The sequence below is a fragment of the Rousettus aegyptiacus genome, unplaced genomic scaffold (assembly GCF_014176215.1).
Source record: "Rousettus aegyptiacus isolate mRouAeg1 unplaced genomic scaffold, mRouAeg1.p scaffold_m13_p_9, whole genome shotgun sequence".
NCBI classification, from domain to species: Eukaryota; Metazoa; Chordata; class Mammalia; order Chiroptera; family Pteropodidae; genus Rousettus; species Rousettus aegyptiacus.
In genome coordinates, this window is record NW_023416312.1 from 63,397,807 (window position 1) to 63,413,302 (window position 15,496).

A 15,496-nucleotide genomic window follows, 5' to 3' on the forward strand; every position below is an offset into this window, starting at 1 on the left:
TCTCAACTAGATGTGATCGTGGTACACAGGGGACATTTGGCAATGTCTGGGTCTATTTTTGGGGAGGGGAGTGTTAGTGGCATCTAATGGATAGAGGCCAAGGATATTGTTAAACCTCTTGCAATACACAAGAGAAACCCCCACAACGAGAGTTATTAATTCCCCAAAGTCAGTAGTGATAAGATCGAGAAATCCTCCAGAGAGTTGGAGGTTACATCATACATCCTTAATTTATTAGTCTATCTTAAATTAGCGCTTTACTACACCATGATAAATGCAAATTTTGAAGCAGTAAAGCATCATTTATCTGATCCCATCCTTGGTGATATATTTTTCACTTCTACATATGTTATACATCCATTGACAGAATAAACATAATGTGGTATATATACACAGTGGAATATTATTCAGCCTTTAAAAAGGAAGGGAATTCTGACATATGCTACAACAGAATGAGGCCTGAGAACATTATCCTAAATAAGCCAGTCACAAAAGTCATATGCTATATGATTATATGACCACTTATATGAGGTCTTTAGGGTAGTCAGATTCATATAGTTGGAAAGTAGAATGGTGATTGTGATTTCTATGGATTGGATGGAAGGAGAATTGGAGAATTATTGTTTATAGAGTCTCAGTTTTGCAAGATGAAGAATTCTGACCATGGATGGTAGTGATGGTCCCACAATATGAACGTACTTAATACCATTTAACTATACACTTAAAATGATTAATATGGCAAATTTTGTTATGTGTACTTTACCACAATAAAAAAAAATTGGGGAAAAAAATCACTGCCCAGGAGGCCAGGTTAGTCTTGAGGTTGGGGTGGTAGGGCAAAACAAAGGCAAGTAAGTCCCTGAGCTGATCCCTCAGAGAGGCACCAGGCAGGTCAAACACAGAATTGTAACTCTTTGGAATGAGGTCTGCATCGCCCCCTTTGACACCAGTAAGCTCGTCATTCAATGGCTATCACTGAGCTGTTGATTAGGGGGATGGTAGGCAAGTAAATGCCATAACACTCTTACTGAAACTCAGCAGCCTTTTCATCAAGCACTACTTTGGTTTTTCATTATAATGATAATCTAGCATTTATTGAGTTCTTACTATGTACCAAGTAATATTCAAAACACTTTACATGTATTCATTTAATCCTCACAACAACCTCATAAGGTAGATACTACTATTGCCCTCATTCACTTAAAAAATGGAAAAAAAAAACAAACTAAGGCATAGCGAGTTTAAATAACTTACTCAAGGTCACATAGCTAGTAAATGGTAGAGTCAGGATACACTGGGAGTATTGCATTAGATCCCATACCCTTAACCACTCACTATGTATACAGTAAATGAAGGGAGAATGTAGGCATAAATGTGAATAGATAGTAGATTTGGTGATAAAAAGATGCAGAAGTTCTCATCTGATTGCTTTTATTTTCTCAATGAAATATGAAGCAAGGTCCACATCAGTTATCTATATCTGTCCATTTCTTTTAATATAAACCTATTATATTTTATGGTTGTACCACAATTTAATTACTTAATCACTCTCTATTGATGAACCTTTGTTTCCGGGTTTTTGCTATTATAATGCTGCAATAAATATTCCTGTACATATTTGTTAGGGCTATGCATAAGTTTTTCCATAGATTTCTGGAAGTAGATTTTCTAGATCTTCACAATTTTTAATAGATATTGCCAAATTGTCCCCCCCAAAAGGTTATATTTATACTCTCATCCAAAGTACACGAGTGTCTATTCTCCACACCCTTGGAAATGTTTGGTGTTATCAATCTTTATATGTAACATTATGACAGCTTATAAAAAGATAACACCTAGTGTCCAGATCTTGGTTTCTAAATATTTTTCCAATAAAAGAATCTAGGGCTCCCAGTAGAATGGTTGATTTTAGCACTGGGTAGGGAAAATACAGGATGATCCTGGAACACCTTGTGGTGTCAGGAAATAAGTAGTCAAAAAATGGAAACATATCAAAATGACAGAGAAGCTCCCAATGGCCAAAACTGAAACAATCTGAGCAACAAAATAAGAGGGTATTAGGTTGTAAGTCATAGAATAAACTAAACACATTAGTTCATGCTGATATAAATAAATGAGTACATAAATGGGGGAGATGTGTCATCTTCCTGATAGAATTTCAGTTAATAAATATAGAAGGAATAAAATAGAAAACCATCACTAGGTAAATACCACAGTAGTAATTGTCACCACTAAGAACCACTGATGAATGCTAAAATTCATAAAGTATGAGAAACAGAATATTTGAATAGTCTCAAGGTATCTTCCTACAAGATATTTATTAATTATAAAAAGTTAACTTCATAGTGAAAAATGGATACTACCTTAACCAAGTGATAATCAAGGTTAACATCACTAGTATTTTAAGACATATCAGCAACTATCTCCTGATATAATGTACTAAAAAGGGCACATCACTTCTGGGGTACTTTTACCAAAAATGGATAACCTCGGTCTAATTACAGAAAAACACCAGGCAAGAAACAATTTTGGAATTTCACAATCTATCTGACCAGTACTCTTCCAAATTTTCAAGGTCATCAAAGACAAAGACTCAGAACTGTCACAGATAGTAACGGAATAAGGATACATGATAATAAATTACAATGTGAGAGCCTGGATTTGATCCTGGATCATAAAGGGACATTAGTGGGACAAATGGAAAAAATTGAATAAGGTCTGTAAATTAGTTAACACTACTGTAGTATTTTCCTGGTTCCAATAATTGTACTAGTTATGTAAGATGCTAACATTAGGGGAAGGTGGGTGAAGGATACATGGGAACTTGTTTACTATTTTTGTGACTTTAAAAGTTTTTTTTTTTTTAAAGAGAGCTCATTGTCCTAATGTGCATTACTCATCTGAGCATTTTTCTTAGTTTCTCAGTCACTTATATTTGTTTCTATAAATTTTACCTATCTTTTTATTGACTTTCATATATTAAGAAAAACATACACATTGTTATTAAGGAAATTATCCCTTTGTATGTAGCAAGTTATTTTTCTTGGTTCTGTTTATTTTTTTAATGGTAAGTTTTGTGTGTGTATGTATTTATAGGATGTTTTTAACTGACAATTTATGCTGACCTGTCAGCAGAAAATAAGGAATAGTGGCCAAGTGGCTTTAAGTCTTCAACAGTAATCAAAAGCCCATGGAATACAAACATTACCAAAATGACTTTGAGAGACTTTTTCTTTCCTCCATTAAAATTGTATTTATTTTAAAATTTACACACAGTAAAACTCATCTTTTGTTGTACAATTCTAGGAGTTTCAACAAATGCATAACTCATTTAACTATAATCAAGAGACATAAAATTTCCATTATTAAAACAGATTTCTTGTGCTACCACTTTGTAATCAGTCTCCCATTTTTAACCCCTGACATCTGCCAATTTGTTCTCTGCCCCTATAATTTTCTTTTCCAGAATATCATATAAATGGAATCAAAGAGTAAGTAGTATTTTGAGTTTGGTGTCTTTTACTTTTCAAAATGCATTTGAGATTCATCCAGGTTGTTGCATATATCACAGTTCGTTATAGTTTTTATTGCTGAGTAGGATTCCATTGTATGGATATACCAGTTTATCTATGCACCAGTTGAGAGTCATTCTCCATTTTAATTTTCCTCTATTGTTAGTGGTCCATAGGTCTAGTAAAGGGCAGAAGAGATTTTCCACCCAATGGGAAGAATTTCCTTCTGAAAATTCCAGGTTAGAGGTATGTCCCTGGGTAACACGTGCAAGAGGTTATACCAGTATAACTTACTTCTTATTCCTTAAACTATATTTAAAATTGGAGAGTTAATCTTAAGTGAGTAGTATAACAAAATAATAGGAGTTGGTCCTGAGCATAGTTAGATGATATCCTAAAAGAAGGCCTGACATATATTCTGGAAGCCGTCATTGACAGAGTATTAAAAAAAATTTTTTTAATTAAAAGAAAAATACTGAAAATCACCTCAAACCAGTTAAAAATGTAATAAAGCAAAAGTCCCCTTTCAACCTATACAATCCCACCTGTAAAAGGTTTACAATTTGGTATGTATATTTCCCAGCTTTTCCCTAATTTTATTCAAAAATATCTATATACAGATATACCACATATATATATATGCGAATGCTTTAAAAAATGTATTCACATTATACAGTTGACCCTTGAACAATATGGGGGTTAGGGGCACTGAACCCCACGCAGTTGGAAATCCACATATAACTTCTGACTCCCTGGAAATTTAGTTGTCCCTCGGGATCCACGGGGGATTGTTCTGGGACCCCTGAAGATAACAAAATCTGCAGATGCTCAAGTCCCTTATATAAATTGGCACAGATTAATGCATACAGTTGGCCCTCTACTTCCCCAGACTCTGAACCATGGACTGAAAACAGTATAGGTACTTATCGAAAAAAAAAATCTGTGTATAAGTAGGCCTGCATAGTTCATACCCATGTTGTTTAAAGATCAGCTGTACAATGTTTCTTGCTTTTTAACTTAATACAAAGCCCTAGACACCATAAAGGTCAGAATGTATTTGTTGATATTCTCCATTATTTTGGTGGCTGTAGTGTTCCACCAAATGGATATGCCATTAATTTATTCATCTATTCTCCTATTGACGGACATTTGGGTTGTATTCAATTGTGTGTGTGTGTGTGTGTGTGTGTGTGTGTGACTTTGAGATATAATTCACATACCACAGAATTTACCCATTTAAAGTTTACAATCATGATTTGTAGTATATTTACTGAGTTGTACAATTTAATCATTTTCATCAACCTCTAAAGAAACCTAATACACTTCCGCTATCACACCCAGCCCTAAACAACCAGTAATTCATTTTCTGTCTCTATATATTTGCCAATTTTGGATACTTCATATAAATGAAATCATATAATGTACAGTCTTTTGCCACCGTCATATCATTTAGCATGTCTTCAGGTCTTTTCCATGTTGTAGCATATATCAGAAGTGTTCCCTCCTCTTACTTTTTGGGAGAGTTTGTAAGAATTTGTATTAATTCTTCTTTAATGTTTGTTAGAATTTATCTGAAAAGCCATTTGAGCCTAGGCTTTTATTTGTGGGTATTTAAAAAAATTACTAATTAACCTATTTGATATAGGTCTTTTTAGATTTTTTCCATTGGTTTCAATAGTTTGTGTTTTATTTATTGGCAAACAGTTGTTCATAGCGTTCCTTCATAAATTTTTTATTTCTATAAGGTTGGTAGTAACATTTTCTCTTTCGTTTCTAATAATTTGAGTTTTTTTTCCCCTAGTCAATCTAGCAAAAGGTTTGTCATTGTCATTGATATTTTTATAGAACCAACTTTGGTTCCTTTGACTTTTTATTGTCATCTATTTGTTTAAAAATGTGCTTCCTTCTGCTTGTTCTAGGCTTAGTCTGCTCCTGTTTTTCCAGTGTCTTAAGGTATTGAGGTTATTGATATGTGATCTTTATAAAATACAGACATTTGTACTTTATAATTTTCTAAGCATTGCTCTAGATGCATCCCATAAGTCTGGGTTGTTCGGTCTTCATTTTCATTCATCACAAAAGATTTCCTAGTTTCCCCTGTGATTTCTTCTTTGACCCCATTGGTCATATCAAAAAGTGTCTAATTCATATTTGTTAGTTTTCCAACTTTCTGTCACTGATTCCTACCTTCATTCCATGTGGTCAGAGAACAAACATGGTTTGAGTCCACTTAAATTTACTGAGGTTTGTTTTATGGTCTATCCTGGAGATGTTTTATGTGCACTTAAAGATGTATATTCTGCTGTTGTAGTATAGAGGTATATATTTTTCCCCCTCTGGTTTGACAGTCTCTGACTTTTGATTGCACTGCTTAATCCATTTAAGTTCATTGTTATTACTCAAAGGTGTGTTTACAACTGCCATTTTACTGTTTGTTTTCTATAGGTCTCAGGTTTATTTTTGTTTCTCCATTCTTCCTTTTACATTGCTTTACATTGAAAATTTCCTAATGTAACACTTTCTTTAATAATATTTCCACTATATATATGTTCAATTATTTCCTTAGTGCTTGTTCTAAAGCCTACCATGCACATCTTAACTGAAGTAGCTTCAGATGTATACTAACTAAATTCGAATGATATAAAAACCTTATTCCTATATAAACTAATTCCTTTCCCCATTTCTTTATCTATTGTTATATATAATTTCTATGTTATAAACCCAACGACATGTTGTTACATTACTTAATATAATTTTGTCTTTTTAAGAAGCTGAGAGAATAGCAGGTATATAACTTTTTAATATTAACCTTTTTTCATATTTGTTGTTTTCTTCATATGTTCCTGTGGATTTGAGTTACCATTTGGAGTCACTTCTTCAGTCTAATACAGTTTTGCTTCCATCTACCTCCTTTGTCCTGTTATTGGCAAATATATTAGTTTTATATGTTATAGGCTCCCAAATGCAACTATATACATAGTTTTATAAAATGGCTTTTTAAATCAATTTAGAAAGAAAAGATGCATTTAGACTATCTTTTATAATTACATAATTACCTTTACCCATGCTACGTTTTTGTATGTGTACTGTCTGAGGTTACTTGCTTTTCATCTGAAGAGCATCCTTTAATAAGGATTAATCCTGTAAGTCAGGTCTGCCAGCAACAAATTCTACTAGTTTTTGATCATGTAGAAATGCTTTTATTTCATCTTCATTTTTGAAAAGATTTATTGAGTGTAGGCTTCTACATTGTTTTTTTTCTTTGAGCACTTTGAATGTTATCCCATTGCCACCTCCATCTTTTCTGATGAGAAGTCAGCTGTTAATCTTATTGGGGTTCCCTTGAATGTGATGTTTCATTTTTCTCATGTTGCTTTCAAGACTTTCTCTGTCTTTGGGTTTTTGTAGTTTTATTATGTCTGTGGATTTCTTCTTGTTAATTCTACTTGGGGTTTGTTGAGATTCTTGGATGTGTAGATAATATTTCTCATCAAATTTGGTATGTTTACAGCCATTATTTCTTGAAATACTTTTTTTTCTGCTCATTTCTTTCTCTTCTCTTTTTCTGGTACTCCCATTACAAGTATGTTGGAGTACTTTATGGTCTTATACTCTTCAATTTCTTTCGTTCTTTTTTTCTTTCTGTTCTTCAGCCTTGATCTTATTTTATCCTCACAACTTAATGAGGTAAGTAGTTTTATTATCCTCATTTTATTTATGAGAAAACTGAGGTTCAGATTAAATGACCTACCAAGGTCATGGAGTGGTTAAGTGTGGCTATGATGTTCAAACAGGTGTAACTCAAGTTTGTACTACTTCCTCTGTACCATATTATCTACTCTCTAGCAATTATAAACAAACAACTGGGGGATTTGGGATTGGCTGTCTCTCTTCTAGAGAACAATTTCTTCTTATCCCCCCTTTAATAATAATTTTTGCTAGTATGTTCCTCATCTAAAATTCATATGCTTAACAATATATTATATACTTATTCAATATTTATTGCTTTGAATTCAATTATTACTCAATGGCAGCTAGCTTAGTGACCATGAAAACATCAATATATAGATCTAAATGCTTTCATTAGAAAAATATATGACTTTTGAAGACACCAATAACTTAATGGGGAAGCATTAATTAAATGTGTGTGTACTGACTTATGAAACCACATACTGTTACTGCTGATAGTTCTCATTTAACAGCATTTGCTGATGTTTTCATCCTGGGGTGCTGGTCATTTATTTACTAGGTGAATAAAAGTAGGGAAAAATGGACTCTAATAAATGAATATTTCAATATTTAAGTAGTTTTTAAATTCTGTACATAAGAGGCAGTCTTAGAAAAGGTGTTGTATCTAGGGACAAATATTTAATATCCCAGATAAATTATAAAGATTAAAAAAATCCTTGGAAATAATCCTTTGTAATTTATCCTGAGAAAATGAAATTCTTTTTATCCTACCCTTCAGACTCAGCATACTGTATGTTCTATATTGTTTGATTATAGAAAATGTTCTCTACCAATTCTTTCCAAAAACTGAAAGGGATTATCTTAATTATATTTTTTCTCCTTCAGTTAAATTTCTCTTCTTCAATTCCAAACAAAATGCTATCTACACAGAAATCCTAGATCCAAGATTCTGATGCAAGAAAGACCTTCTGGGACTCCAATGTATATGTCTTCTAGCTATCACTGACTTTTGTAGTGCTTTCTGTAGCAGATGACATAAGAGAAGCAGCCTGGGGATCGGACTGTTGCTTTTTGTTCTTTCCAAATTCTATCACCAATATTTTCCCATGTAGTTTATATCCATTTACTAGATGTAATGCTTGCCATGCTATCTCCGTATCTAAAAGAGAAAGAAAAAAACATTAATGTACACAGGGCTTAATAATTCAATTCTAGTCCAAGTTTAGTTTATGTTGTTTTGCCTTGGAGGTAAATGTAGGCTGTAAGGCTACATAGTTATTTGATTTTATTATCTTTTCCATAATCTCAAATTTGTATAACTCAGCAAGATTAAACTAATGGCTAAGAACAGTGATAAGAAAAACTTGAATGTTTGAGAATGCCACCTAATTCAAAGATATAGGTCAAGAAACAAGAAAATAGACAGTGTGCTAAAGAAGGCTAAGCTATAACTAATAATACATGAGCTTCTTTCTATCTTAGATAACAGATTATAGGTATTGTGAGAAAGAAATCATTTTCAAAATAAGAAAACACAAATAAAAGAAATTATCATTGTATTAAGGACATTTTACTATTTTTTTCTTTTGATGGGAGAGTGGTTGTGGGAGCCCTCATGGGATAAATAAGTTTAATAATCCTTGTAGGCATATGGAAACTTGAGGTGTGAAAGTATATAGTATAGAGCAGCAGTATTCAATTTATGGTTCTCAGAGTCTTGATGTGGGAAATCAGGAAGGATTGCAATTATTGCCCAGCGTCTGTGAAATCCTGAGTAGACAAGCAATGTCTTTAGACTAAACTAATTACTATCACATTTATATATATATACTACAAATTTTCAAATGTTGATAGCAGCTATTATGATTAGTAAAGCAGCTATCCATTTGAAAGTATTTAGTTTATAAAGCCTTTTTATTATATATTTTTCAATTAATAGATCATATTAGGTAGGGGTCCATGAAATATTTTTTAAGTTTAATAAAAGGTCTTCACACTTGAAAAGACTGGAAACCACTACTAGTGTAGGTGATCTGTAAACCTTCAATAAGATAGAGAAGATGGTATAAGACTGTATGAAAAGAGTGGAGTTTGGTACTGCTCATGTGTAAAAGCACTTGCCGATACATCCATTACTAGGCTGTTTATAAATTATGATAGTTTAGGGATAATGAAAGGTACAGCTTCTACCCAGCTTCCGCCTCCCCAACCTCCCCCAAAAGATAGTCTTATCTGTCATAGAAACTGAAATTCCTACATGATTACTCCCTTTGGATTAGGATACTGAAATCGTGTATTATGGTACAAACAATATATCATCATCCACTAGTTAATTATGAATTACTCATGAATTAGCGTATTAGCCTGACGTCTTGCAGTCCTAAAGGAATAGGGCATAAGGCAAGTTTAAGTGTTCTGATCAGAATACCAATATACTAATAAATAATATAACTTGGACTACAAATATTACTATGAACAAAGGGAAAGGAAATTTTGATAAAGTGAGAAGAAAGTGCCATGACTGGGGAAAACTGAGGACAATGTGATAAGGTGGTCATGTAGTCAATGGAGGATAGGAAGAAAAGAAGGGACAATAGAGGAACATTGAAAACATATTTTGCTTACTTCTTTTCCCTTCTTCCCTTCCTTGCTTGTTCAACACATGCTTCTTATGTGTTGTAGAGAAATCAAAGTACTATATCTAAATTAGAGAGGGTATACGTAGTCTCTTATGCTAATGCTACAACTGGATAATTATTTGGATGAGGCTACTTACTGGAAAAGGTGATGAAAGCCTGACCCCTCATTCGTCCAGTCATCATTCGGAATTGAATTGGAGGTCCTTTTTTCTCCTGGAACCGAGCGAACAATGAGACAAGATCTCTTTCTGTCACCCGAGGGCTAAGGTTCTTCAGGTATAACACCTAATATAAACCAAAGATCAACAGAAATATCACATGAGGGAGGTAAGGCAACTATTTTATAGTGGTTAGAATTAGTTAAAAATAAAGATGGTGGATTGAACACATGTATCTAATTTCACTCCCTCCAGATAACTCTCAAAAAGTGTAAGGATTTTTATTTTATTTAAACAAAGCCACAGGTTTAGGAAGAAGAAGGAAGAGAGCAAGAGCGACAATATTCTGGAAGCTGGGAAATAACTGGATGAGTATACTCAAGAAAGTTGAATCTTGAATCAGCAGTGGGGAACCAGGAACCAAATCAATCTATATCTAAGAATCTTAAAACGGTTCAAGAATTGATAGCTTCAGGTATTTCTGGAAATGGATCTAAAGGGACAGGGTTAAGACTAGGTGGGTAGGTTGAAAGTTGTTTAAAAACCAAGTATACCTTAAAATATCCTCCCCTACAATATGCTACTGGGAAAGGCCACTCCCAGTCCTGGTGAATACTGGAGGTAATACTGGAGGTTGATTCACTGGATATGGGGAATGACAGACAAAATTCAAGGTGTGGACACTGTTCATGAAAGCAAGGAAATTAAGATAAATGATGCATACTGAATGCTGAGGACACCCTAGACATTTTTTCCCATTTGCCTTCCCAAGCAAGAGCTTGTAAGTGTTTACTCTGAAGAATCTGATTAGTTCCAAGGGGAAAGTTTAAAAAACAATACTTATTTGGGATGGGGAGTTTCTCCAACAAATGGATCAATCAAATGACTTTAAAGTGAAGCTCAAAGTCAACAAGGACCACTCATGTAGTCAAAGCTTCCAATGATTATCAGGACATAAATTAATGAACATGATTATCAGGCATGTGAGGAAAGCGTCTAATGTGAAAGACAGAGAACAGAGAAACAAACAGAAATAAAAGCAAACAGAAAACAGAGAACATGCAAGGAGAGAAAACTTCAAAAGCCATTATAAATCCTCTCAGAGAAATAAGAGATAACATTCTATCTATTAGGAATGGGACGCTATTTTTAAAAGTAGACCTGAAGCAACAAATGAACAGGACAAACTCATGAATGTGGGCAACAGACCAGTGATTACCAGAAGGGAGGGGGGAAGGGGGAGATAGATGGGATAAAAGAGGTCAAATATGTGGTGGAAGAAAGAAATCTAACTATATGTGGCGAACATACAATGCCATATATACACACACACACACACACACACATACACACACATACACACACACACACACACACACACATATATGCCTTACTGCTAAATTGTACACCTGAAACTTACTGGATTTCATTAACCAATGTCACCATAAAAAAAAAAATTCAAGAAAATAAAAAAAAATGAGCTCTTAAATGTAAATGAACTTAAGTTCTTATTGGCTTAAAAATATTGTTATAACTCAAGATGTTTTACGTAAGCCCCACTGTAACCATAAAGAAAATATCTATAGAAGATACACAAAAGAAAATGAGAGAGGAAAAAGGACATCACTACGAAAAAATCTGAGAAACACAAAGGTAGATGTTAAGAGAGAAAAAGAGGGCAAAAGAGCTACAAGACAAAAAACAACTAATAAATGGCCATAGTAAGTCCTTCCCTATCAATAATTACATACAAATGGATTAAAAACCCTAGTCAAAGACATACAGTGGTATAAGACTTCAAATTATACTACAAAGCAACAATAATCAAAAAGGCATAGTATTGGCAGAAAAACAGAAACACTGACCAGTGGAACCGAATTGAGAGTCCAGAAGTAAACCCATATTTATATGGGCAAATAATTTTCAACAAAAAAAGTCAAAAACATACATTGGAGAAAGGAAAGCCTCTTCAATAAATGGTGCTGGGAAAACTGGAAAGCCACCTGCAAAAGAATGAAACTAGACTGTTGTCTATCTCTGCACACCAAGAGTAACTCAAAATGGATTAAGGACCTAAATATAAAACCTGAAACAATAAAATGCACAGAAGGAAACGCAGGAACTAAACTCAAGGACCTTGGATTTAAAGATGATTTTATGTATTTGACCTCAATAGCAAGGGAAGTAAAAGCAAAAATAAATGCATGGGACTACATCAAACTAAAAAGCCTCTGCTCAGCAAAAGAAACCATCAACGAGTTAAAGAGACAACCATCTGAATGGGAAAATACATTTGCAAGCAACACCTCCTATAAGGGCCTAATATCCAAAATATACCAAGAACTCATACAACTCAAGAACAACAACAACAACAACAACAAAAACATCCAATCAAAAAATGGGCAGAGGACCTGAACAGACACTTCTCCCTAGAGGACATACAAATGGCCAACAAATATATGAAAAGATGTTCAACATCACTAGCTATTAGGGAAATGCAAATCAAAACTACAATGAGATACCATTTCACACCTGTTAGAATAGCTATAATCAATAGGACCAGTAATAACAAATGTTGGAGAGGATGTGGAAAAAAAGGAACCCTCATACACTGCTGGTGGGACTGCAGATTGGTACAGCCACTATGGAAAGTGGTATGGAGGTTCCTCAGAAAACTAAGAATTGATCTACCATATGATCCAGCAACCCCTCTATTGGGTATTTACCCCAAAGTCTTGAAAACCCATATCTGAAATGATATTTGCACTCCGATGTTCAGAGCAGCATTATTCATGGTGGCCAGGACTTGGAAACAACTGAAGTGTCCTATAAGAGATGACTGGATAAAGAAGCGGGGATACATATATACAATGGAATATGACTCAGCCATAAGAAGAGATGAAATGCTGCCATTTGCAACAACATGGATGGACCTTGAGATAATCATGCTAAGTGAAATAAGCCAGACAGAAAAAGTTGAAAATTAGATATCACGTATATGTGGGATATAAATCTAAAAGCAAGAAATGAGCAGAACAAACAAATAAAGACTCATGGACATGTACAATAGACTAGTGGTTACCAGAGGGGAGGGGGGGAAGGGAGAGGGGGGAGGAGGGAAGTAGATAGGGTAAAAGGGGTCAAATATGTGGTGACAGAAAGAAATCTATGAGAAATGAACACACAGTGTAAATATATATATGCCTTACTGTTAAAGTGTACAGCTGAAACATTGGATTTCATTAACCAATGTCACCATAAAAAATAATTAATTAAAAAAAGAAACTACTATGACCAATTCTATGCCAACAGTCATTAATCTAGAAGAAAATGATAAATTCCTAGAAACATACAGCCTACATTATGACTAAATCATTAGAAATAGAGCATATGAACTGATTTATAACTAGTAATGAGATTCAAAACCTCCCAACAAAGGAAACCCCAGGACCAGATGGCTTCATAGGTGAATTTTACCAAACATTTAAAGAAGAATTAATACCACTCCTTCTCAAACTCTTCCAAAATATCGAAGAGGAGGGAACTCTCCCAAACTAATTTTATGAGGAGAGCATTACTCTGATAACCAAGCAGAAAAAGACATTACAAGAAAAAAAATACCATAGGCCAATATACCCAATAAATACAGATGCAAAGATCTTCAATAGAAAACTAGTAAACTGAATTTGAAAGCACATTAAGAAGATTGTGGTATTTATGACCATGTGCTATTTATCCTTGGGACACAAGGATGATTCAAAACATGAAAATCAATCAATGTGATATACCACACTACTGGAATGAAGGATAAAAATCACACAATCATATCAATAGATATAGAAAATACATTTGACCAAATCCAACATCCTTTTATGATAAAAATACTCAACAAACTAGGAATATAAAAAAATTACCTCGATATGATAAACACCATATATGAAAAGCCCACAGCTAACCTCATACTCGAGTAAAAAATGTAAAGCTTTTCCTTTCCTTTAAGATCAGGAATAAGGCAAGGATGCCCACCCACTTTTTTACTTTTATTTAACATAGTACTAGAAGTCCTAAAGAGAGCAATTAGACAAGAAAAACAAAAATAAAGGTACCCAAACTAGAAAGGAAGACGTAAAATTATCTGTTTGTATATGACATAATCCTATGTGTAGAATCCCTAAAAATTTCACAATAAAACTATTAAAACTAATAAATTCAAAAAAGTTGCAGGATACAAAATCAACATTTAAGAAAAACAATCTCATTTACAATAGCATCGAAAAGAATATACTTAGAAATAAATTTATTCGAGAGCTGAAAGACTTATACACAGAAAACTATAAAACACTGATGAAAAAATTGAAAAATACACAAATGGAAAGATATTCTGTATTTATGGACTGGAATTATTGTCAAAATATTGTCAAAATGTCCATACTACTCAAAATGATCTACAGATTCAATGCGATTCTTATTAAAGTTCCAATGGCAATTTATGCAAAAAATGAAATCTTGAAATTCATATGGAACCACAACAGACCCCAAATAGACAAAGCAATCTTGAGGAAGAACAAATCAGTGGGCATCACATTTCTTGATTTCGAATTACAGTTATCAATACAGTATGGTACTGGCATAAAAGGGACACATTGACCAATGGGACAGAATAGACAGCCCAGAAATAAACCATACATTTATGGTAAATTGACCTTCAACAAGAGGGGCAAGAATACATAATGGGGAAAAGATAGTCTCTTCAATAAGTGACGCTGGGAAAACTGGATATCCAGCGCAAAAGAATGAAACTGGACACCTATCTTACACAATAAACAAAAATCAACTCAAAATGGATTAAAGATTTAAAAATAAGACTGGAAACTCTAAAACTTCAAGAAGAAAACATGGGAGAAAAGCTTCTTGACACTGACCTTGGCAATGATTTATTGGATATGACATCAAAAGCAAAGCAATAAAAGCAAAATTAGACAAGTGAGAATACATCAACTAAAATCCTGTATAGCAAAGGAAACAATCAGCAAAGGAAAAAGGAAATCTATGGAATAGGTGAATATATTTGCAAATCATATATATGATAAAGGATTACTATCTAAAATATGTAAGGGAATCCTATAACTCAACCCCCACAAAAAAACAAATAACCCAATTTAAAAAATGGGTAAAAAGTTGAAAATAACATGATATCACTTATATGTGGTATATAACCTAAAAGCAACAAATGAACAGGACAAACGGAGACTCATGGACATGGACTATAGACTAGTGGTTACGAAAATGTAGGTGTGGGGGAGGTGGGCGGTGGTAGACGGTTAAAAGGAGTCAAATATAGTGGAGTAGTGGTAAGGTGAAGTGGGTAAAGGGGATCAAATATATGGTAGCTGAAAGAAACTGGACTTTGGGTGGTAATCACACAATAGAATATACAGGTGTCAAATTATAATGTACACCTGAAAATTATAGAATTATATTAACCAGTATTACCCCA

At 33.7% G+C, this 15,496-nt stretch overlaps 1 protein-coding gene across 2 annotated transcripts in view; it reads right to left on the reverse strand.

Moving 5' to 3' along the window:
- Positions 1 to 3,233: 3,233 nt before the first annotated feature.
- The window catches only part of RBM41 (RNA binding motif protein 41), a 57,772-nt gene continuing 45,509 nt past the window's right edge, over positions 3,234 to 15,496 (reverse strand). For both annotated transcript variants that reach the window (XM_016121902.2, XM_016121911.2), the window contains exons 6-7: positions 9,979 to 10,126; positions 3,234 to 8,361 (exon numbers count right to left, since the gene is read on the reverse strand). In XM_016121902.2, coding sequence (XP_015977388.2) covers positions 8,195 to 8,361; positions 9,979 to 10,126 — 315 coding nt within the window. In that variant the 3' untranslated portion in view covers positions 3,234 to 8,194. The remainder of the gene's footprint in view (positions 8,362 to 9,978; positions 10,127 to 15,496) is intronic.